The sequence below is a fragment of the Colletotrichum siamense genome (genome assembly GCF_013390195.1).
Source record: "Colletotrichum siamense strain Cg363 chromosome Unknown KSG_Cg363_contig08, whole genome shotgun sequence".
Lineage (NCBI taxonomy): Eukaryota > Fungi > Ascomycota > Sordariomycetes > Glomerellales > Glomerellaceae > Colletotrichum > Colletotrichum siamense.
The window spans coordinates 3,644,342-3,666,661 of NW_023501021.1; the positions used below are offsets into that span (position 1 = coordinate 3,644,342).

Below are 22,320 nucleotides of genomic sequence, written 5' to 3' on the forward strand. Positions count from 1 at the left end.
GAGCCGCGCCGTTCAATTACACGGCCAACGTCCAACTCCCGGAAGGCATTTTGCTGCCCGGCGCCGCAGACATGTCTCGTGTAATACCAGTATATAGGAAAGATGTCAGTTTGTCGAGGAAAGTTCGCTTGCGAATTCTCTTCCTCCCCGTCGCAATAATTTTCCTTCTACAGTGATTCTTTTCTTTTCTTTTTCACTTGACAATCTTTGACATCACAAGGGCTTCGCGAAAATGGCTTCGGATCACCAAGTTCAGACTAGCGAAGTCCCGCTCCAAGACGTGGACAAGGACTCTCGCCGGCCTGAGAAGGAAGCCATTCCCAAAGACCAGTCTGACAAGGAGCTGGACGGCACCACGGAAAGTGGCTCTGATGATCCCGAGCCCGAGTATGCGACCGGCCTTGGCCTGGTCTGCATCGTCGCCGGTCTCACGCTGGCGGTTTTCTGCCTGTCTCTGGTAATCTTCCCATCTTTCGCAACCCCATTCTGAGCAGCAACTGACATTGCAACCCCCAGGACCGTACAATCCTCGCAACAGCAATCCCCACCATCACGACCGAGTTCAAGTCTCTCGGTGACGTGGCCTGGTACGGAACCTCGTTCCCCTTGGCCACGTGCTGCTTCCAGCTCATGTTCGGCAAGCTTTTCGCCGAGCTCAGAGTTACCTGGGTGTTCCTCGCCGCGCTCGGCATCTTCGAGTTCGGATCGATAGTCTGCGGCGCTGCCCCAAACTCCCTGGCCCTCATCATCGGCAGAGCAATCTCTGGTATCGGCTGCGCGGGGATGCTATCGGGAGTATTCATCATCATTGCCCTTAGCTTTCCGGTCCAGAAGCGTCCCATCTACACGGGCATGATCGGTGGCATGGCTGGTATTGCTGAGATCATCGGTCCGACGATTGGAGGTACGAATCTCCAACCCCCTATGCTTTCCTTCCATATAAGACCGATTAGCCAATATGCTTACAATACACTCAGGTGCCCTTACCGACAATGCCTCCTGGCGATGGTGTTTCTGGATCAATCTCCCCCTCGGCGCCGTCACAGCCGTCATGGTCATTCTGTTCGTCAAGCCTCCCAAGAAGACGGGCGAAACCAAGGCCATCGGCCCCCTCCTCAAGAGCATGGACCCCCTCGGAAACGCTCTCCTGATGCCACTCATGGTCTGCTTCTTGCTGGCTCTGCAGTGGGGAGGAACCGTCTACGCCTGGAGCAACTGGCGCATTATTCTCTGCCTATGCCTCTTTGGCGTCCTGTTAATCGTGTGGCTCTACGTGCAGTACCGTCGCGGCGACGAAGCCACCCTGCCGGTCCGGCTCATGCGCCAGAGATCCGTCGCCAGCGGGACCCTCTTCATGCTGGGAACGAACGGCACGGTGTTCGTTATCGTGTACTACGTCTCCTTCTGGTTCCAGGCGGTCAAGGACGTGACGGCAGAGCAGTCCGGCATCAACTTCCTTGCTTCGTCTCTCTCCGTGTCGGTCTCCTCAATCACCTCGGGATTTTTGGTAAGTAGCAAACCGAGAACGAGACTTTGTGGCATTGTGGGCTGATGTATCTCTTTCTTCAGGTATCCAAAATCGGATATTGGGTGCCCCAGATGGTTTCCAGTACGGTCCTCCTGTCAGTTGCTTGCGGACTGATCTACAGATACAGCCTAGAGACGTCGACGGCATACTGGTGCGTTCTTACGACTCCCCCTTACCTCTGACGCACGCGATTTCTCTAACAGATTGAAACAGGGCCGGCACGCTCGTGATGTTTGGCCTCGGCGTCGGGCAGGGCATGCAGATGCCGCTATCCGCCGTACAGACAGTCCTCAAAGGAGCGGACATCGCCCTGGGAACATCTGTCCTTCTCCTCGCCCAGACTTTGGCCGGCATCATTATGCTCGCAATCGCGCAAAATTTGTTCCAAAGCACGCTGCTGAAGGAACTCACGAACAAGGTGCAGCAGGTTGACGCCAAGGTCATCATAGACCACGGTGCCTACGGGCTCAAGAGCATGGTCACGGAGAAGTACGGCGTGGAGGCCGCGACCGCGGTGCTCAAGGCGTACAACGAGGCGCTCCGGTCGACCTTCCTGCTGTCCATCGTTCTGGCCTGCCTGACGCTTCTTGCCTGTCTAGGCACGGAATGGAGAAGCGTCAAGGAGCAGACCAAGAAGACTGACGAGGTCGAGGAGGCCAAGTAGGGCATCCGTGAACTGTCGAGCCGCGTCAACTGACGTTGACTTGGGGCTCTTCTGACACCGGGCTGGTCCACGACGGCGAGGAAAGCTGTCAAACATATCCGGGGGAAAGTCCTGCGGGTGTCGTCAGACCATAGGTTCTCTTCGGCCCCTTTCTTGTACCATATTGCTTGTAATCGTCCAATAGACTTTAACACTTTTGAGCCCGAGATGACATTACAGAGCACTGCACTTGGCCCAAGCCTAGCTGCGCCTTGTGATTTGCTTGGCCGTAAACCATTGTCAACGAATGGGACAGACTGACTCCTTTGCAAGCGAACAGGTCTGATTTCGCAGTCGATCAGCAACCTGCACTTGCATTCACACGCAGGCGATCCAACGGACTTGACTTCAACTTGGGATAGAGGGGAACGACTGAACGCGTCCTTCCACCTCAACTACGGTACGCTGAGGGACAGGCGCCGGAAGCCTATCCATCGATACCCAATACCAGTCTTGCACCACTTGGTCCGCCAGACTGGCACAGCTTCGTGACGAGAATCATGACTTCAGACATCTCCAACTGCTCTTGCAATTTTGCAGGTCAACTCGGCTCAAACCTGGAGCAATTCGAAGCATCCACTGCCGTCTTCTCGCACATCAGGAGCCAGTCGACGAGATCGATCCAACCCCTCAAGACCTCACTCGAGGCAAAGATGCAAAACATCCTCATCTTTCCAAAGATAGCAACGCCGCGTAGACCCCCCAAGCCGCCCTGCAAAACGCGCAATCCCATCCCAATGACCTCCGTCCACTTGGCAAGACGCGCACATCGCTGCAGTATCCCAACAACATCCAAACCGATATCCCCAATGATCCTCAACCAAATGGTTCCAATCAAATTTGCCAACGAGACAAAGTCGTCCTGACAGCCACCCCGTTCCCGCCACGGCCCGCACGAAGATCGCCAAAAACACAGCCATCCCGCAACGCAAGCTTTCCACGTCAACGCCGCGCGAACGCCCCTCTCACCGCAAAACCGTCTTTTTTTTCTCTCTGTCTCCGACAAGAAAGCACACGCCCCCTCTTGGCAAAAATCTTATACCAAGCCCCCAAAGAAACGGATTGTCCATCACCTTGACAAGCCTAGATTGCCAACGAAACGAGACAGGAACCATCGAAACTCTCTCTGTACGTCTGTCTGGCTCAGTCTCACCAATATCAAATTCGCGTCCTCGAACGTGGGAAAGATCTTCTCGGCCAGGCCAAATGCACAACCCCCTTCGCCTTTCCCGCCAAGAGACTTCGCCAAGAAGTGCGAGGAACGCATCGGGAAAAGAAAAGCACGCTCGAGCGGAATGGTGCGAAGAAGGTGCACTTTCAAAACCAATGCCAAGAGGAACATCATCATCATGCTAACCCGCCGCTATTGCTATTTTTCCTTTTCATCCCATGAAGTCCTTGAGCCGTAGACAGCCTCAAACGGTAGGGGAGCTTGATAGCCGCGCGGACTACGGGCCATGCCATCTGGGCAACGTGCAGAGACACACGTCTACATGAGTACCGCTCTGCACAGCAAAGGCACCGGGAAGCCATCCCCGGGAATGTGTTGGGAAGGCGCAGGACGCAAGAGAGCTCCGGGTGTCGGAGGGTGCATTCCCCGGGGCCGCACAGGTAGACGCCTCCTTTCTCCCATTTGCCCACCACGTCCGAACTTCGGGGTGGGTGTCTGAGTTGCGAACCGTAGATTTCGTCCTTGCTTTTGCCCTGTTCTGACTTGTTCGTCCTGTTGCAATTCGCCTTGTCAACCTTGAGATGGTATTCGTAGAGAGCAGTAAAACCGTCGTCAAAGGGGATAAAAAGCTTGACACGTGGATTACACGAGATCGACCGTCGCCTATCGTTCAATGGGAGAGCCCGAAGAAGCCAAGATTTGGAGATGAAAATCAGAGCAGACAAAGCTGGCGTTACCTTGCAGAGAGACTTGGCAAGGTCCGGTGGTGTGTTCGGACTCTGGGCATTCAGCTCTGCTGACTGGCTGCCGGTTGGCTTGCCTTTGCAACTTGTGTGGTAGCATCTGGCAGAACGCCAAGCCGCCATTCACACATGTTCAAGTCTCTTTACTTTGAGTGGTTGATCGCCGTCCACCGTACTAGATATGCGGACGTCGCCGACTCGGGAAACGCAGGAGAACCGTTCTAGAAGATCTGGCCTAGACATCTTGAGCATGCCACTGTTTCTTTGCCACCAGAGATAAGGTACTGTCTCCGAATGCTCGTAGGCTTCATCACCCCACCCAGGCTGGTGACGCCGTATGCAGAATGAAAAGTTTGTTATCAAAGGACCGCTCTGGAGACGCTCCAGGCTGAAGGGAGAAAAAAAATCAATCCGACCTGCGCATTTGGACAGGCTGATCTGACCATCCCTTGTTGAGCCGCAGAAGTCTCTACGGCAGATGGGGAGAGTCCAAAGATGTATCCGTGACTTGGACTCCCTATGAGCAGTACTTCTAAGCCGTGAAAAGGCAGCCACCACCTCCAACATCATCTTCGCCTTCGTCATCATGGTGCATAGAATGTGAGGGATTTTCTGGTGCTGTCAGGGAGAATGGACTATTCCCTCGCAACAACGAATAGAGTTCCTTGGGTGTGATTGTGTCGGGACAAAGGAGCATCGTGATAGGGCTCTCCATTCAGCCCTCTCACCCCGCGAACCCCAGACTTTTGCCATATTGAGGGGTGTGGTGAGAGCTCACCCGCGTATTCCTGGAAAGACCCGGCGCAGCTGCCCGTCTGCGGTGTGACCAGGACATCAAGCAGCAGCGTTGTATGAAATGGCCAGCCAGGAGCCATGCTGCTGCGGCACGGAAAGCTGCGGTGAGAGGCGGCTCGACAAACAGCTCTTCGAAAACAGAAGGCAGTCGCATGAGCTCTCAAGGGTTTGAAGCCGGGGGTAGCGGCTGAGCATCATTGCGTCCGGTGTTCGCATGTCCTACAGCGAGATGCAGCAAGCATCGAAGCGAGATTCCCAACCCCTTTTACCAGCAGCATACTGTACAGCACAGCACGGCACGTCTGGCACCCTTTCGCTGGCACCGCAAGGCCGGTAACAGTTGTTCAAGGCCCCAAGGGCCCGCCCGCTCTGGGAGACTCCGGTGAGCAAAGGCGGAAGGCGGCTTCCAGGACGGGGATTGGAAGGAAACGAAAAGAGGGGCGCGCCGCCGGGCGAGCGAGTGCGAGGATCAGATGCAGGCGGACGCTTCCAGGGCTTGACGGGCCATTGCTACGCAGTAGCTCACCGCCACTTGGCTTGGCGGCAAATCCGTCTTTAAGGCGTGGAGAAGCCGCCCGAGGGGGGCGCTTGAGCGGACGGAGGGACGGCGAAGTGAGCGGCGGGAAGAGGAGACAAGCTCGGAAAAGAGGCTGGTGCTGGAAGTGATCGTGGAGACGATGATGTGGTGGTGGATTGGCAACGGAGAGCCTTCGATTGGATAAAGACGCCGTTTTGACAGCTTCTTCTCCGAACGCCGAACCCAGTGTTCGTCCGCATGCCCGCCCACTGACAATCGGCAACAGCCAGCCACATTCGCCCACAAATCCCATCTCATTCCACACAAAATGTTTCCTATTGGGACACCGAGAAACCTAGTGAATGGAATGGCAACACGAAAAAATTGGAAACTGTTCCCCCACCTTAAATGTTATCAAATGCTGCTGTCTTTGGCTGTTTGACTTGTACCAATACTGGTAGCATCGTTGATGTCAAGGGTACCCCGTCATAGAATCCTTCACCTCATCAGGAATATCGGTATCCGTCGCCATCCCGTGTGGTTCTCTGCCGCATATCTCGATGCGAGGCAAGCTGCTGCAACCCCTCATATCTCATCAAAAGGCCCGTCTCTGATTTGTCGCCGTGCTTCATTCAGTGTGGCATGCCGCATCAGCAACGAGGAGGCATAGCTCGCGCGTCTTGGCTGAGGCTTTACGAGACCAAGAGCTCTTGCCTGGCCCAAAAGGCGTCCTGATCTGCGATTTTTTGGCCAAGGCCAGACCTGTACTTGCAGTTGCCTTTGCTGTTCCAGATGGCAGTCTCCCCATGCAACAATCAACTTGCAGATATGCATGTCGATGTCGAATGTCCAATCCGCTTAGAGCTTCCAGCTGGGGAAAATTTGAGTTTCGGCGGCGCCATCTCAACAAGTCGTAACCACGGAGTTGGGGGTTCAAATTTGGGGGGCCAAGTCGCATCTGCTAGGGACACCAGAATCATCAATGTGAACCAGTATTAGTGGTGCAAGCCAAGGCTCGCAAGGAGCAACGGTGGAAAGACGGCGCTAGAAACACCGAGGCTCGAGCGAGGCACCGCTGTCTTGGACGCGGAATCGACGGGCGCGAAACGATTCCAGGAGAGTGTTGAACAGTTTCCGCCCTGACCCTCGATTATTATTCATATCGCCTGGCCCTGGTTGATAAAGGCGTGTGCGTGTGTCCACCGGCGGCTCCAGCGCCGTCGGCAAAAAGTCAGAAGAGGGCATATTAATTTCTGGGGCCGACTGTCGGTCCCTCAGTGACAGGAGACTCCGGGGCTCATTTCGGAGCAACTCGGTCGCCAAGTCATCGGCGAGAATCAGAGCGCGAGGTGTCTTCGGGTCCTGACGGTCAAGTGATGAGACCCATGATCCGTCCTCTGCTCCCTTCCACCCCTCTCCGTCGCGCGCATCGCCAGCGGCCAGCGCCAATGCCAGCCTTCATTTCGTTATGCATCTCCCGCCTCATTTGGGCCACCTGCAGTAGTGCATCAAGCGAACCATTCACCGGCGCTGTCGTAGGCGTCGCGGTCTTGTCCAGCGTGGGGGACCAAACGCTCGCGGATTTGCGCTGAAACAAGTCGTGGCCAACAGGGCTGTCATAAAACCACTTCCAGCACACCCTCAGCTCCTATCGAATGCCGCCTTGGACGGTCCCGACCCGCGCGAATGTCACCGGATACGACGCGGGTGACCTGTGAAGCAAGCTCGAGTAGCAAGAGAAGCGGTGACTGTTTGATGATCGGGACCGCCCTCCGCGTTTGCAAGCCTGGCACAGTATGATTGATGGTAGACGCCAGTAGAAAGGATCGACCGTCGGGGAGGACATGTGGTACCGACGAACATCGTCGTTCTCCAGTTCAGCTTCATTTGACCCCATCCTCCATTTGCCAGCTGTCGTTGACCTTGGGCCTCCGCGTCTGGGGAAAAGACTCGACAAAGAGCTTCCAGGCGAATGAAACAAGCCGTCAGCCGAAACAGGGTTCGGCCGGAGGGATGCGCATTTGCAGGGTGACAAGTGCTTGGCGTACGCAACGCGCCTCTTGCTGGACCACTAGATTCGAGGCGCCGAGCCTTTGGTACGCTGACCAGCGGTGCTTCTGAGGTTTTCCATGTAAGGTACTGCAGGGCCTGGTGCTGCACGCATTTCGATTCCCGGTACGGATCCAGCCCGGCCCAACTCTGTTGACAGTAGCCGCGTTGGCCAAAACACCATTTATGGTGATCAACGGAGGGCATTCGTGAGCGGAGGGTGAAACCGGCACCGATCAAGACATCCGGTTTAGGTAATTTTCGATAATTGAGACAGAGCGCAGAGGGTTAGTTCGCGGTCCAACAGCTGGGTATGCTTATCCCCGTGCCGTTGCAGATTCCCGGAAGCAGGCCGCGTGAGGAACGCAGCACAGACAACGCACTATGGGTTGGCGGTGCAAGTGCCAACGGCAAATTTCACCCTTCATGGACGCTCTTCTCGTGATATTGGCGATGATCTGTTGCATAGCCAGCCACCAGGTGTGAAAGTCTCCTTGAAGCTCGCAGTGCTGGGTTAGACCGTAAAATACATATCTTGGCAGGCGGCTTTTGTTGCTGGAATATAAGAGCATGTCTTGCTGTTAGATTTGGCTTCGAGGCTTTGCTGAGATTGAGTTGCTGGGCGTGCGCTTTGCTCCCAATTGCCAAGCGCTTCCTGACGATCTTCACAGCCTTATTTTGATATGGAGTGCAAGCTCTAGGAGATTAAGCAGCTAAAGAGGCGAAGCTCTGGCCGCAGCGAAGTCTCAAACCGCATATTGAGCCCAGCCGACAGCATGAATCCGTTCCCGACGTTGGCACAAAGGTACTGGCCATACCACGACTTTGGCGGTGCAACGTCCTGGAACAACCGGTGTTGATAGATCTAGCGGGAGCAAACAAACATTACTCGAGGCACTGCCAAGAAGGCGCTGCGCCTTTCCCTTGCGTCCTATGCCGGGAGAAGCAAAAGGCCAAAACATGAGACGACGGCACAAACCGTTCAACTAGTCTTGTCATCCCAAGAACGGTGTGGCCAAGGAATTTGCCATCGTATTGTGTCAGACAGGATTGTCCCCTTGAATCGGTGTCATATGAAGATACCGATGATTGTATCTTCCCTCGACCCAACGGTCACGATGTACCAATAAGGTAGAGGTGACGTTGGATTGCTTGGTGAGGCAAAGCGGTAAGTAGGTGAAGGCTGGTTGGCACGCTCATCTGCTATCAGCAGTAACGTTTCCGACGGTCGGTATTGGTGAGGTGTGGGAAAGACCTCCACCGCAACCTGGGGAGCATGACGCACCTTGCATCGTGAACCGTACCCCTGTCATTTTGTTCCCAGTCTGGAGGAGGCTGGAGCCATCGGAGTCTCGGCACCTGCTTCAGCGACCCTTGTGTATCCTATTTGATAATTGAGCCGCTGCAGGCGCTTGCAAGATATCTTTGCCTTTTGTCTTGATGGCATAGAAAGCTCCAGTATCTCCGCCTGACGTCTTGATGATTTGTGCCAAAGATCACGCGGTGCGGACACGTGCTTTCTGGAATAGCGACGACAGGTGACGATGGACAATGACGGACGCGACTGCAGAATAATGGATGTCGCTTGTGGAAGATATGAGAGATGATGCCGAGGACGGATAGTACTCGGTACGTATTCGGTGTACCGAGTAAGGTGAGGTCAGTTTACAGGAAGGTATCGGCGCAGGGTCCAGATTAGGGCCGTTTATTTTCAAGCTAGCATTCCCTTGCGGGTCGCGATACCGGTTATCGAATGGCGATCCACAGACAACTGGGGTATTGGAGCATTCAAGGCGGGCTTGGCTGTGACTGAGAACAGATGCCGCAGAGCGAGAGAGATACCGAGGCGTGCGCAAGAGGATCCAGGAGAGTCGAGCTTCGTCCCTCTGTGTTGGGAATATCAATCACCATGTCCGTGACGGGCCAAGACTGTCAAGACTCGCATGACGGTGATGAGGATCCGTTGAGGCAGAAAGTGGTGAGACTCGATGGAGCGAATACCTCTTCGCCAGAGTTTATCGTTTTCGGCCCTTCCAGAAGGTCTTCTTTCCGAGATCCTGGGGCTGCAAAGTCAATCGATGACAGCGAGCGAGAGCGACAACGAGACTTATTGCATTATCGTACGTCGGGAATCGACAATCTTTAGCCAAAAAACGCCTAACCAGGATGTGGCGTCCGGCTGCTAGGCTGTTCCTGGCTGTGACATGATGATAGACTGCGCCTGGCGTTCGTTTGGATTTGCGCCCAAGACCTGGTCGGATTGAAGTCCGTGTCGAGTTCAAACTTTACATACCATGTTGCCATCATCCGTAAGCGTAGGCATGCCGTACATCATTGTGAAATGTGTTTTGGTATTGTTCTTCTCAGATCGTATCAGTCCGACAGCACCATTACACCTGGTGAAGGGTCATTCATGCCCAAAACAGGCACTCCGAAGTGTTTGGTGATGGACGCGCTTGTCGTTAGGTAGATGCGATCAGTGCCGGGTCTGCCGAGCATATCCAATCGGCGGAAGAGGTACACACGGCGGACGCTGGATGCTGGAGCAGCCGAGGGGACATCGGCCCTGCTGGTCCTCCTTGAGGGCGCTATGATTATTATCGGGGCCTCCATCTCGTTTAGCCACCGACGATGGGCACTGTGGCGGGACTCTGTCTGCCTACCGTGTTCTCTGCCCAGGCTCCATAACTCAGGGAGTGTTTCTTCTTGTGCTTCTCTGAGGCCTTGGGGTCTCTGTGGTCAGCAGCGCCTCCGAGGAAGGACCCTGACAGCCTGACAGGTCCACTGTAGGAAAGCGGCTGGTTGGACGAGATGCTAATCAGAGGGTCAGAGACAGCAGAGACAAGGTGTGTGTGTGGGTGCTGAGGCGCTGGACGGTGGATGGTCTGATGGATCGTGGGTGGATGGCGGCGGACATGAGGACGACGAAAGAATGCCGGGACTTTCCCATGACGAGGCAGTGGACGTGGACCCTGCGGAAGCGGCCCTGGTCTCCTGTCCTGTTCCTGTTCCTGCCCTGTTGCTGAGCCCGGGACTCTCACTCCAGGCTGACATGCTGAGCGCCGCAGACGGAGGTTCCCCTGCCAGTGCCTGCCGTGTCTTCCTTGCCCATTTATTTTAGGTATTTTGGGTGCAGCAGGGAGGAGCAGCAGCAACAGCAGTCACTGTCGGTGGTGTCGGGTAGGTCTCGCGAGACACGTCAGGTACCGCCGTACCTATTGTGCCGTGTACCACCCGGGTTCCTGCTGGACCGCGTGTTAAATCACTCACCCAAACGCTGGCCAATCCGTTGGGTCTGGTCGATGGCCACGGTCATCCTCCGGCAGAGATATCTCGAGGCATAACTCATGTACTCTCGTAACAGCTTCCAGGTGGAATCAACCAACAGACTGACTGTTGTGTCTGCATCCACCGATCTGCTGCTGCTGCTTTCCACTTGCCGAGGCATTTGTACCAAGACTGCCGCTGCTTGCTTAAATGCCTGCAACATCGTCATCATCACCAAGGCTGTGGTGATGAACGACCTGAGCCAAGCGGCAGCTCAGCATCCATGACCTAAAGGGAAGCCGCAGCCGCAACTCCAGCCACGAAGCACCTGGCTTCCCAGTGGCGGGCGGCCCTGCGGCCAGCAGGAGCCAGCCTGGCGGGTTCTCCAATGGTGCCTGTGACTTGAATCCCGTCTCAGCAAATTTGCTCCGCAATAAGCAAAATGCCTGCTGGCGGTAAGGCCTGTGGACAGTTTCAATCATGATAGTCACAGCCAAGAAGCGGCCAAGGACTGCAAATGACTTGGTGTTAGTCTTCAGAAACAAACCTGACCCTTACGGTCTGAGGTAAGAAGATCCAAATCACAAATTGGTAGGTAGTGCTGTCAGGTCAAAACACTGCACAGGTTGTGTCGGTGCTCGCCTCCATTCATCCCCCCCAAGCCTGTCGAGCGGAAACACGGACAGAAACACGGGAATACGGATACCTCCACGGTCAGGAAAAGCGCACGGCCGGGATGACGATGGGTTCGGTTTCCCCAAACAAGCAGCGCCATCGTCATGGGCGGGTTAGCAGGCCCGGCATGGATGTGCATGTGGATGCATGCGCGGATGCGGAAGCAGCCCTTGGACAGGTACCGTGAATAAGACGGTCACTCACTCGTGTCGACGACCAACGAACAGATGGACCCCTCCCCAAAAATCAGTTAGCTGACGACCAGGTTTTCTGACCTGTGATGAGGCGAGGCGACTGAGGAACGAAAAGAGGCAGAGAAGGCACGAGGGCAGGAGGAAACCCCAGATGACGCTGCGCGCTAGAGCAGATACGCGAGGGCAAAGTTCCCCATTCGCATTTCCTTTTCTCCAGAATCAGCAAGACAGCCAGGCAGGATATGGAACCATGAAGGATGATTTCCAGGAAGGCCGAGCATGGCATCATCCACCCCACAAAGAGGGAGACGTCTTATTCGCCCGTCTTGTGAAGGAATCGAGTCGGAGTCGGGAAACCCCCATGCAATGCGATGCAGGCCCCCTGGGGGGTCTTGTCTGTCTTTGTCTCTCCCACTTTGCAGAAAGGCAGGAACTGGATTGGCCTGGGCCAGGCTTGACGGGGGTTGACGATGGCGGTCACGCATGTTGGGTCTCGCGCTCGCCCACCTACGCCCCTCCCCAAATACGCGCAGGCGAGGGGATGGTAATTCAGACACGACGGATGGAGCTGGAGCTGGAGCTGAAGCTGGAACTGACTTGGAAGTTGGCCTGTTGCTTGCTTTCGATGCTGGTCAGTGCCAATACCAAATGTCATTAATAGTAGTAGTGTATGATAGTGCTTCGAGTAATGCCAACACCACAAAAGCTATGTATGGCAGTTGTCGTTGCAGATACATGTGCATTTTGTACGTACTAGATTGGCTAACAGATATAGATATGCAAAGTCGCAGTAGTATTTCGCCAATTCCGTGACATGAACACCGCTAGTAGACGAGAAAGAAGGTCGATATCTGAGGCGTCCGAGTCGTTGGTGCAGGCCGTTGCGATCGACAGTGTCAACAACGAGACTAGCAGTAGCAGGAGCCGGTCACTGCCGTAGTTGGACGTGGCTTCGATCTTCTCTCGGGACTTCCATGCTTCTCGGGGTATTCTCGCCCTGTTGCTGTCCCTGGCATGATGTGCGGTTTCTTCAGTGACTGTCCTTCGAACAATGGTATTTTGTCAGTTATCGCCTCGGATGGGACCGGTCAGGTCAGCAACATGGTGACAATGACGGCGGTGGAAGCGTGTTGTGCTGCGGCATCGCCATCAGAAGCCAGTGGAGGACCCAGGGACCCCGACTTCGGGGTCCCGTCGAGAGGCACGCACCTCAGCAGTGGAAGCGCCTAATGCGTGTAAGATGTGCTGGGCGGCCGTCTGATGTCTGAATTGTGCCCTGTCTGGGCTGAAATGCTGTGCTGTGTACGGCGTATTGGCTGCGGCACAAAAGAGGATACCCTTACGCAGTGGTGAGTTGATTGACGGGCAGCCCAGGCAGGGCAAGGGCAGGGCTCATCGGTACAAGTGGACGACCAGTGGAGTGGATCCCCAGATACCCACAGTGGAGGACCCGCCTTTTCTTCGTCCCAGCCCAGGGCAGGGCAGGTGCAGGTCGCGGTGCAGGTCGCGGTGCAGTGTCGTGTTCGGTGCAGCAAGATGGAGGAGATTGAGCGGGTGCAAGTGCCAAGTGTCAGTGTGAGAGAGTGTGTCGTTGTTGGTGGTCACTGGTGGTGGTGCAGCAGGTGCGAATACTCGCTCAAATCCAAAGCCTGTGTCTTGTGTCTTTCTTGGCTGCGCGCTGTCTTGGCAGCAACTCTCGCAAATTCTAGACGGGCATTGGACACGCTGAGATTGATACTGGAATGGACGAGGCTTGGCTCTCGGCACCAAATCCAAAATGTCTTTTTTGGCTTCGATGCCATCGTTGTCTTCCAATCTGCCTTCCCTCAGGTTATGTGAAGGTACCTAAGTTACATATCGTTCTCACCTGTGATCCCTCCGCGAAATCGCAGCAACGACAGACAGACAGACAGACTATCAAGGGAAAGCAAAGCAGGCCGCCACTTGTAAAGTGAGAGCGCACCGCATCCACTCCTCCAACTCCGTCTTGGCCAGTCAAGTCCATTTGTTGCCTCCAGTGTCTCCTCCCCCCCAAACCACCACATCCACCAACCCACCGTTTCCCCCAATCCCCATCGCCGCCCATCCACAATCCCCAATCACTCCAAAGTCATCCCGGCTGGCCCTGATTTCCCGGGTACCTTTCGCAGTACGCAGTACGTGCGGCGGTACTCTCGCTCGCTCGCTCCCTTCCCACCCAGACAGACTGGAGACAGACGCCTTCCCGGAACCAGCCCAGTATCGTCCAGTAGTACCTACTCAGTACCGTACCCAATATTTCATAGAGTCCAGTGTCCCAGGCCTACCACCTAAATAAAACCCACTTTCACACAGTTCTACGTACCGCTTTTTGTCTCTCTCACACCCGCCCCGCGGAAGATACCTTACAGCTAGCTAGACCACTCTACGACTTCAGATTTTTTCCAACACACACACCCCTCAGGACCTGGTCCCTCCTCCCCTCCCCCCCCCCCTCTAAGCGCAGCACCGGCAGCGGGGGGTTCTTGCTCAAGCTTGTCTTCATCCAAATCGAGAAACCGCTGCCCCCCTTCTCGTTCTCTCGCGAAGGTGCCCCTCGACGATTCAAAACTGACAGCCTTCCCACCACCCGCGCCGCCAAGCTAATTCCAGAAAAATGGACGCCTGAATATTATCACGCCCATTCCCTCTTCTCTACCCATTACCTCGTTTCCCTCTCTTCTGACCTAACTCTCTCCTAATATTACTTCCAACGACCTTCAAACTCTTACCTCATCGCCGAACCGGATCCCGACTTCTCTGATCGTGGCTTCTCACCTTCAAGTACATCACCAAAGAAGTCGGCTTTCCTCTTCTCTACATATACCTCGACGGCAACCCCTCCAAAGAAGCACAATCCTCGCAGACTTCCCCAGACGAGCTTCCCGGGTTATTTGCTTCTTTAACACTGCAATCCTGCAGACGCTCGCGTGCTCACCCTTCGTTGGACTGCGCTTACACACACCCGGGCAAAAGGGTCGATTTGTCTGCAAGAAGCAACACCTTGAAAAAGCCGCAACAACCGTTTGGTTCGATCAGAAACACAAAAAAAAACTGGCGGAGTCTGTCACCCACGCGACACAAGCACCCAAACACCTCTACAGCCACGAGCAATGGGATAAAGCTTAACGGAATTCAACTCCGTTGTCGTTTCGTCGTCTTCTTCTTTTTTCCTCCCTCGCCCTCACTTCTCTTGGCCTCCCAGGCTTATCACTCTCGCGAACTCGCCTTGGCCGAACACACGACCCGACTTATCGATTCGCTCACGTTGTCGCACCAAGACCGATAATTGGGGGGAGTCTGTCACCACTCCGCCCACTGGCCACCATTCTCTGCTACCGCCTACCTACCCCTCGGTAACGCCGTGGAAGTACCTAAACCCATTCTTAGCGACAAAAACGACACCGGTACCGACACCAAGCATTTCTCCTGGTGGTGTGCTGCCCAATTACGTATTGGCCCATACCTGATTGCACCCATCACTTCGCCCTCAGCTGTCTTGTCGTCCTGCACACCGGACTCAAGCCGACCCGACAGGCGCTCCAACAATGGCAACCGTCATGTCCAGCAGCAGCGTGCCTAGCATGGCAGTGTCCCAACCCCAGCCCATCCCCCAAGGTACGTTTCGCTGGTCACTGCACCCTCCCCCAAAACCCAATGCCATGCCCCCTTCCCCCCCTGTTTCTCACTGTCAAAGCCCTTCCGTCATTGAGCTGCCGTTTCCAATCCGCCCTGTTTCCGTCCACCGCATCCCTGGCAATAGCCGCTAACAACGCTTGCGACTTCAGTCAAGCAGCCTTCTGCCCATCAACAAAACAGCAGCCTGTCTTCGTCTCCTCGTCAATTTCCCTCAGACCTCACTTCTCCCATCCTCGAAGCCGATGAATCCGAAAGCGAGTCCCCCAATGAACCTGTGACCCCCATTAGCAGCGGGCGACAGTCGCAAGAGTTCACCACCCGTCCTAGTCAGGACCACGACCTTCACCAGGCCCAGACTACCCCTAAGCCTCTGCTGGTCAACACCGCTGCCACACCTTCGGCCACGACACTGAAGCCCGCTAACTCGGAACTCCAAGCCCCATCATCAGCTCCTGCTGCTGACCAAGAACCGCCACCGACTCCGCTGTCCAGGCGGCCCACTCGAGGCTCTACTTCAAGCTTTAAGCGGACCATGTCCAACATCTTCCGGAGATCCAACTCGTCGCTGACTAGACCGGATTTCGGCTTCACCACTGACCAGCTGGCTGGCGCTTCAGAGAGTGCCTTGGTCGATACCCAGCCTCCTAAGAGCAGCGGAAGACGGCCCTCCATGAACACATCACACAACACAACGAGGTCCAACTCGCCTCCTTCACCGGGCTCCCCCGTCGACCATCCCGCCTCCTATAGAGAGTCTTCCCACATGCCGACCTCGGATGACTTCAACAAGAAGAAGAACAGGGCGTCCACCGGCCTTTCTCTTCGCGGACGCGCCGTCAACTTTGTCAACGCCAACGTTCCCGGGCGCGAGAAGCATGCATACAAAGTGCACACAGTCCGGCGCCGCGCCAGCAGCTTCGACGATGTCCCTCGACAGAGTCCCTCAACAAACTACCGTATTAACGCAAACTCGGCCGTGCTCCCTCTCGACCACAACACCCCGTGGGCGCAACTCCCCGACACCGGTGTTGGTGTGAAGGCTCGCCGTCTGAGCATCTCTCTTCCCGATGACCTTCAGGTCGACGTCGCCGAGCTTGCGTCCGAGTTTGAGTACTTGTCCAAATTTGGCCGCCATGGCAAGCATCTCGGCAAGGGTGCCACATCAAAGGTCACATTGATGTGCCGAAAAGGATGCCCTGGCGAGCTTTACGCCGTCAAGGAATTCCGCGCCAAGCAGAAGTCTGACGACACGCCGACTTACGAGAAGAAGATCAAGTCCGAGTTTACCATCAGCAAGAGCTTGCACCACCCCAATATCGTTGAGTCCATCAGACTCTGCACCGACCACGGCCGTTGGAATCACGTTATGGAGTACTGCGCGGCTGGCGATCTTTTCTCTCTCCTCGAGAAGAAGTACTTGATAGAAGAAGACCGTCTCAACGACCGCCTGTGCTTATTCAAGCAGGTCATCCAAGGCATCAACTATCTCCACAGCAACGGCATCGCTCATCGCGATATCAAGCCTGAGAACCTCCTCATTACCCAGGACAGCAAGCTCAAGATTACCGACTTTGGCGCCTCAGAAGTCTTCAACGGCAGCCACCCAGGCTATCGAGAATCCGGCGGACAGTGTGGCAAGAACATGAAGACCGACATTGAGCTATGCAAACCTGGAGTCGTGGGCAGTGAGCCATTTACGGCGCCAGAGGTACTGGCCAAGGACTGCGAATACGACCCTCGCTGCGTTGACGTGTGGTCCGCCGGTGTCATCGGCATTTACCTTTGCTTCGGCGGCGGATTGTGGAAGAAGGCCGAAAGGAAGCCTTCAGAAGAGTGGTACATCAAGCTCTGCGAGGCCTGGGAGAAGTGGTACAGAAGAAACCCCGAACCCGACGCAAAGGTCACAGAATCAAGCTACCCGGCCTACCTTCCCTTTGACACATCACTCAAGCCACCCGCGTTCCGCCGCGTCTTGCTCAAGATGCTCAACCCTGACCCCAAGAAGCGGGCGACGATCACCGAGATCATGAACCACCGCTGGGTCAAGACCATCGAGTGCTGCCAGTTGGAGACGTATGACGATCCGGCGACCATGATCGATGCGTCCAAGAAGAACGATGCCAAGTTGGTCAAGAAGGTTTTCTGCCACAACCACCTGCCGCTTGTGAGCCATGGACATTCCCTGGGAAAGATGCCTGGCCAGGCTGGGTATTGACTTATATACTCGGCCACGAATGTACGAATTATTACATGTTGGATCTGCATAGCTGCGATCTTCCTCTTTGGCGTCGGTTCTCTTTCATGAACCCGCGGGAAGATGCGCTCTCAACATACACGGCGTTACAAGGGTTCTTGGAACAATCCTGGACGGGTGGCCTTTTTTATTTCACTTGGATGGAATACATCAATAATCGTTTTTGGCACCATGGGCTACGAGCCTTTTCATGCCACAAAGATTTGTGCACGCATGCGACCCGGACTGAAGGTCTTTGGGACTCCATGTGCTGCAGCCGTACATAATCGATTCTTTACTTTCGTAAAGGCGTGCTCAAGAAGTCTGCAGTGACGAGCACGCGAAGGGGGAAGTGTGTTGAAGAAAAACACTAGTATAGCTTCCATGGCATAGACAAAAGTCAAATAAATCCAAAGAGAATTACAGAACAAAACCATGATGCAATCAATTTCCCGGATGTTGAGGAGTGATGTCTTCTGTTGGCTCTATTCCTGGCTGTCTGCCTCAACAACTGCCAACCTGGTTTCGGTACTCCATACTTGCAATAATGGCCGCCATTGCTTCGGGCCCGAGAAGGATTCGCCAAGTTGTGTCGATACGACGTATGTGGCTCTCTAGAAAAGAGGGGGAAGGTGATATATTCCCCCGCAGCCCAGCCAGGTTAGGTAGGTGAGGTACCTTACACAGACCTACCCAGCGATCCGGGGCGAGCAGTGCGGAACATGTAGGTAAGGTATCCGTGACACGACCACGACCCGGAAAAAATGTCCTGTGTTATCGTGGAGAGGGGGGGAAGGGTAAGCTCGTTGGCACTAAACATTCAGCCAAGATGGAAAGGACCGGGCTGGGGAAGTGTTTGTTTGGTAGGCGGCCCAATCAGCCGGAGCTCGGGGGTTGAAGAATGACGATGTACCGAACCCCGATCCAAGCGCTTTCCCGCCTGGTGTCTCTGCCTTTTGGGGAATCTTGTTATTTCTTGCTTGCTGGTTTTCTAACGGTGTAGATAGACGTTATTTTCCGTCTCTATTCACGGGGGTTATTCGGAATAGGTGAGGAGCTGGCCCTGTGCGTATCTCACGTTGCTCGAAGCTAGCATCTCTCGTTCCGGGGGGCGGGATATGCAGCCATTTGCTTGTTTTTTGCAATTTCATGGGGGAACTGGATACACGCCCCTCTCTCTCCCTCCCGAGCGGTTGCTGCTCCTGCTCCTGCTGCTGTCCGTCATTCGGTACTTGCCCGGGACGTTTATATTCCAAGTAACTACATGGGCAGGCAGAGAGCTACGGCACGTTTATTGGTAAGGACCGGTGTGTTGGCCCTGACCGTCGTCGCATGGGACAGTCGCAGGCCGAGTCCGGTGAAAAGGCGGGCGGGCATGCACGATCATGCGTGGGGTTTGGGGTGGGAGAGGGAGGGGGGAGGGAGTCGGCGAGCGATGCAGGAGATGCGAAATGCAGCAAAAGAAGGACGCAATGCACACGAGACACACGAGTGATGCGTCTTCTAACTGCCTTGTAGCCTGCCCTCTTCCTCGTGTGAAGCAGTCGAGAATGGGGGACCAAGGTAGCGCGCAGTCTTGTTGGTGGTACAACACCAGCACCAGCACGCGGCGCGATATCTGCATTGCAACGGTGCTGGTCTGCTGCTGCAGTGCTGTTGTGTACTGGTTTGGCGCTTGCTAGAGGCCAATGACCTAGCAAAACCGCTGCTGCTGCTGCTGCTACTGCTGCAGGGTGAATAATTCTAGGTGGTGACAAGCTTTTTGCCGTTTCTTTCGAACTTTTCGATCGACGCGGGACCGAAGAGCTCGATGCCGTCTTGGCACACGGGGAAACCCCGTGTGCTGCCTTTGTCTTGGGAGCGGCGGTGTGGATCACTGGGATGGGATGGAGGGCGAGAGCAACAAGTCCGCGGCGGCGGCGGCGGTTGGGGGAACGTCGCGGCTTGGGGTTCGGGATGCCAAGTCGGGCATGTCGCGCCTGTACCTGCCTCCGGTCTTTTTCTTAATTCACATGTTCTCTCTCACACTCTGTCTCGCTCTTCCCCCCCACGGATATATCGGGTTGTGATAGTTAGTAATCCGGACCCTGTTGACGACCTTTGCTGGGAACTTGAGGATTTCGAGGGAAAGTGTAAGCAGCCTCGGACGAGAACGGCTGGGATCTCACTCCCGTCCTCGGGATTTCCAACCTCTCTCCCTCTCCATCGCTCGCGAGGCCTCGACTCGGGCCGAAGAAAGGCGAGGGTATTGCTAGCCAAGTTAGGTAGGCCCGAGGAGCTGGGAGCTGGAAAGCCGGCGGCGGTTTTGAGGCTCGCGTGGTACTGTTATTGCTTGATCATGTTAGACTGATCGCAGACATCGAGTCAAGCTTCTGCCAAGACGGCGGTGGGAAGCGGGTATGTCGGCAACCCTCTGGTGGGAGGCCTGTCAGACTTTGTTGTCATGCGGCGTTCTTCTCGGCGGGGGAGTGGGAGTGGAAAGTGGGAAAGGATGGCAAAAGGCTGGACCAAGTACCCTCTCTGGATGCATTAGTTTTTTTGGTTAGGGGGGGCGTCTGGTTTGAGGTGACCACGGCGTCGGGCTGGTGATGGGCGGTTGCGCTAGCGGCGTGATTAGTGTTGCTATCTCTCTGACTGTCTCTCTCTTGATCTGCTGCGTGTGGTGTTTTGGGTGGTACGCGTGGCCCTGGCGAATCATGGCTATAGCGGTGGGAAGATTGGGGGTCAACTCGCGAGGTATAGCAAGAATGCTATGCGTATTGGGTGGTAGTAGGCATGTATTGTGTACTCGGGCTCGTTGGGAGTGTTTACTGTTGTCTAGTTCGTGGGGGACAAACTGCGTATTGCCCACGCTTTTCAGATGCTGTGTGACGAGCGGGGCAAGGTAGGACAGACTGAGGGGAATGTTGCGGAAATACAGCGGGCATGTGAGGCGAGGCATGCGGTTGAGGAACAGGAGGCTCTGTCCAGCCAGGCTGGTTGGCTGTGCTGTGCGCGGATGACTGACACCTAAGTCCTGAGAGGGAGCGAGGGTGCGTGGCGTCGGCCGTCCAGTAAGGGGGGATGAGGCTTCGCGCCGGTCACGGCGCACATACGTCGGCCGCTCCGGGTGCGGAGGCACGGAGGCAGGAGGGCTCCATCCCCGCTTGGTTGGCAGCTGTTGTGTCTCTCGCGGGCGGAGACTAAACTTGCACCCTGCCGGCTGCCGTTGTCGGGTTTGCTGGGCAGGGGGGTTGCGAAGTTGTGTTACCCTGGAGGAGCCTGGCGCGTCCAATCTTGCTTCACCACTTGGCGTGCTTTCGCGAGGCCGAGGTGAGATTAGTTCTCGAGGCATGTATGTTGTGCTGCCAGGGACGAGGTGGCTAGTGGTGGCTGGGGGTGTCATACTTGCCGATGATATGTCGGTTTCGCTGTTGTTGTACTGGAGAATTAAAAAGTGAGACCTGTCACGCGGAGACATCCATGACACTGGACAAGGTCATTTCTTTCGTCTGGCATGTGTTTCTTGTCATCTTACATGTGACGAAATACCGGGCGAGGTCATAAGGGTCCCAGGAACGGATGAGACGTTGAACATCGGCGGAGGAACTATTACCGAGTAACGTGGGATCCAGGTTGCGCTGAGCAAGTCTGATGCTTGTGATATCTGAGATTTCGTCGGTAAGCCGAGGTATCAAGGCTGGATTGATCGACAGAAGGTGACAACTACGAATCAGTTTTCACAGGAGTTGGTTTGCACCAATATGCTGATTTAGAACTATGAACTTTGGCTAACTGTTTGCTTCGACAACTCAAATTACTTCAGTCATCTGTCATTTCATATATGGGAGAAGCTGGTTCATAGCCGTGTCGCTTGACACACAAAGTCTTGGTGAGGAGTTCGTAGCCCCTGGTTTCCTCCTCTAGTGCATTGCATGTTCTGGTGAGAGTTGACAGGTCTTTATGCCTTGAAGTTGTGTTGAAAGTTGTCACGGAGACAATAGCAGCCAAACGCAACGTTTAAGAGGTAGCGGTTGACTTACAACGATATCAGCTCAGCAAGGCTAGATGACAATTCGTCCTCTGAACCTGAAAACCTGGGTTCATAGTCACAGACTTTTACTCATCATGCAGGCTCTACTTTGGTGTGCTACGTACAAGTTCGGTTCCCTTGTAACCATAACCCAAGATATTTGGAACTGCGTTGAATTTTGTAGGAAACCAGCCTTCGTCAACTTTCTCATAGACTCATGCGATCTGATTGCTTGCGTCTATTGCCAGTTCCAAAACCAGCCTTGTTGTAAAAGCTGGCTACTCAACTGCGCGAATAGAATTAATGATCGGCTAGGCAAATCTAAACATGGGATATGTTAATTTGGTAGAACATTAAATCAAGGCATGCGATGGCTTCCTCGCTGCTTGTGTACTGTCCTCTGTCTTCAGATGCAACAACAATTCTATCAGTACTACTCTCGCAGCCAGAGTTCTGATGATATCGAGGTAGCTTGGGGAGAGGGATGGTTTGCCGCGGTTTTAATAAGTGGCCATGTTATTGAAGAAGTGACATCGCAGCGTCAAAGAGTTCAATCTGGTCAGAAATCCGTCTGGGCTCTTTCGGACTGCCGCAGTTCTTTGTCTTGACGCTGATCACCAAGCCTGTCGGAAGTTCTCGCTGCTGGACCTTGAGCCTGCTGCTTCATCTCGTAGACTCCAGAATCTACACTGAGATGACAACCGTCTTGACATGCGAAATCATCAGCCTTGCTCTTTAAGGCTAGTGGGAATCTTGATATAGAATTCAAAACAGCA

At 54.8% G+C, this 22,320-nt stretch overlaps 2 protein-coding genes across 2 annotated transcripts; both read left to right on the forward strand.

The window, feature by feature from the left end:
• Nucleotides 1–232: 232 nt before the first annotated feature.
• Nucleotides 233–2,192, forward strand: aflT-0 (Efflux pump aflT; the record flags this gene model as incomplete). The annotated part of the gene is made up of 5 exons (XM_036644320.1): nucleotides 233–457; nucleotides 517–904; nucleotides 978–1,507; nucleotides 1,570–1,679; nucleotides 1,742–2,192. The coding sequence occupies 5 exons, from the start codon at nucleotides 233–235 to the stop codon at nucleotides 2,190–2,192; spliced, it is 1,704 nt and encodes a 567-aa protein (XP_036490996.1).
• A 13,016-nt stretch (nucleotides 2,193–15,208) lies between these two features.
• SAT4-6 (Serine/threonine-protein kinase HAL4/SAT4) lies at nucleotides 15,209–17,514 on the forward strand (the record flags this gene model as incomplete). Its single annotated transcript, XM_036644321.1, has 2 exons — nucleotides 15,209–15,278; nucleotides 15,449–17,514. 2 exons carry the CDS (start codon nucleotides 15,209–15,211, stop codon nucleotides 17,512–17,514), a joined length of 2,136 nt encoding a protein of 711 aa, XP_036490997.1.
• Nucleotides 17,515–22,320: the final 4,806 nt, after the last annotated feature.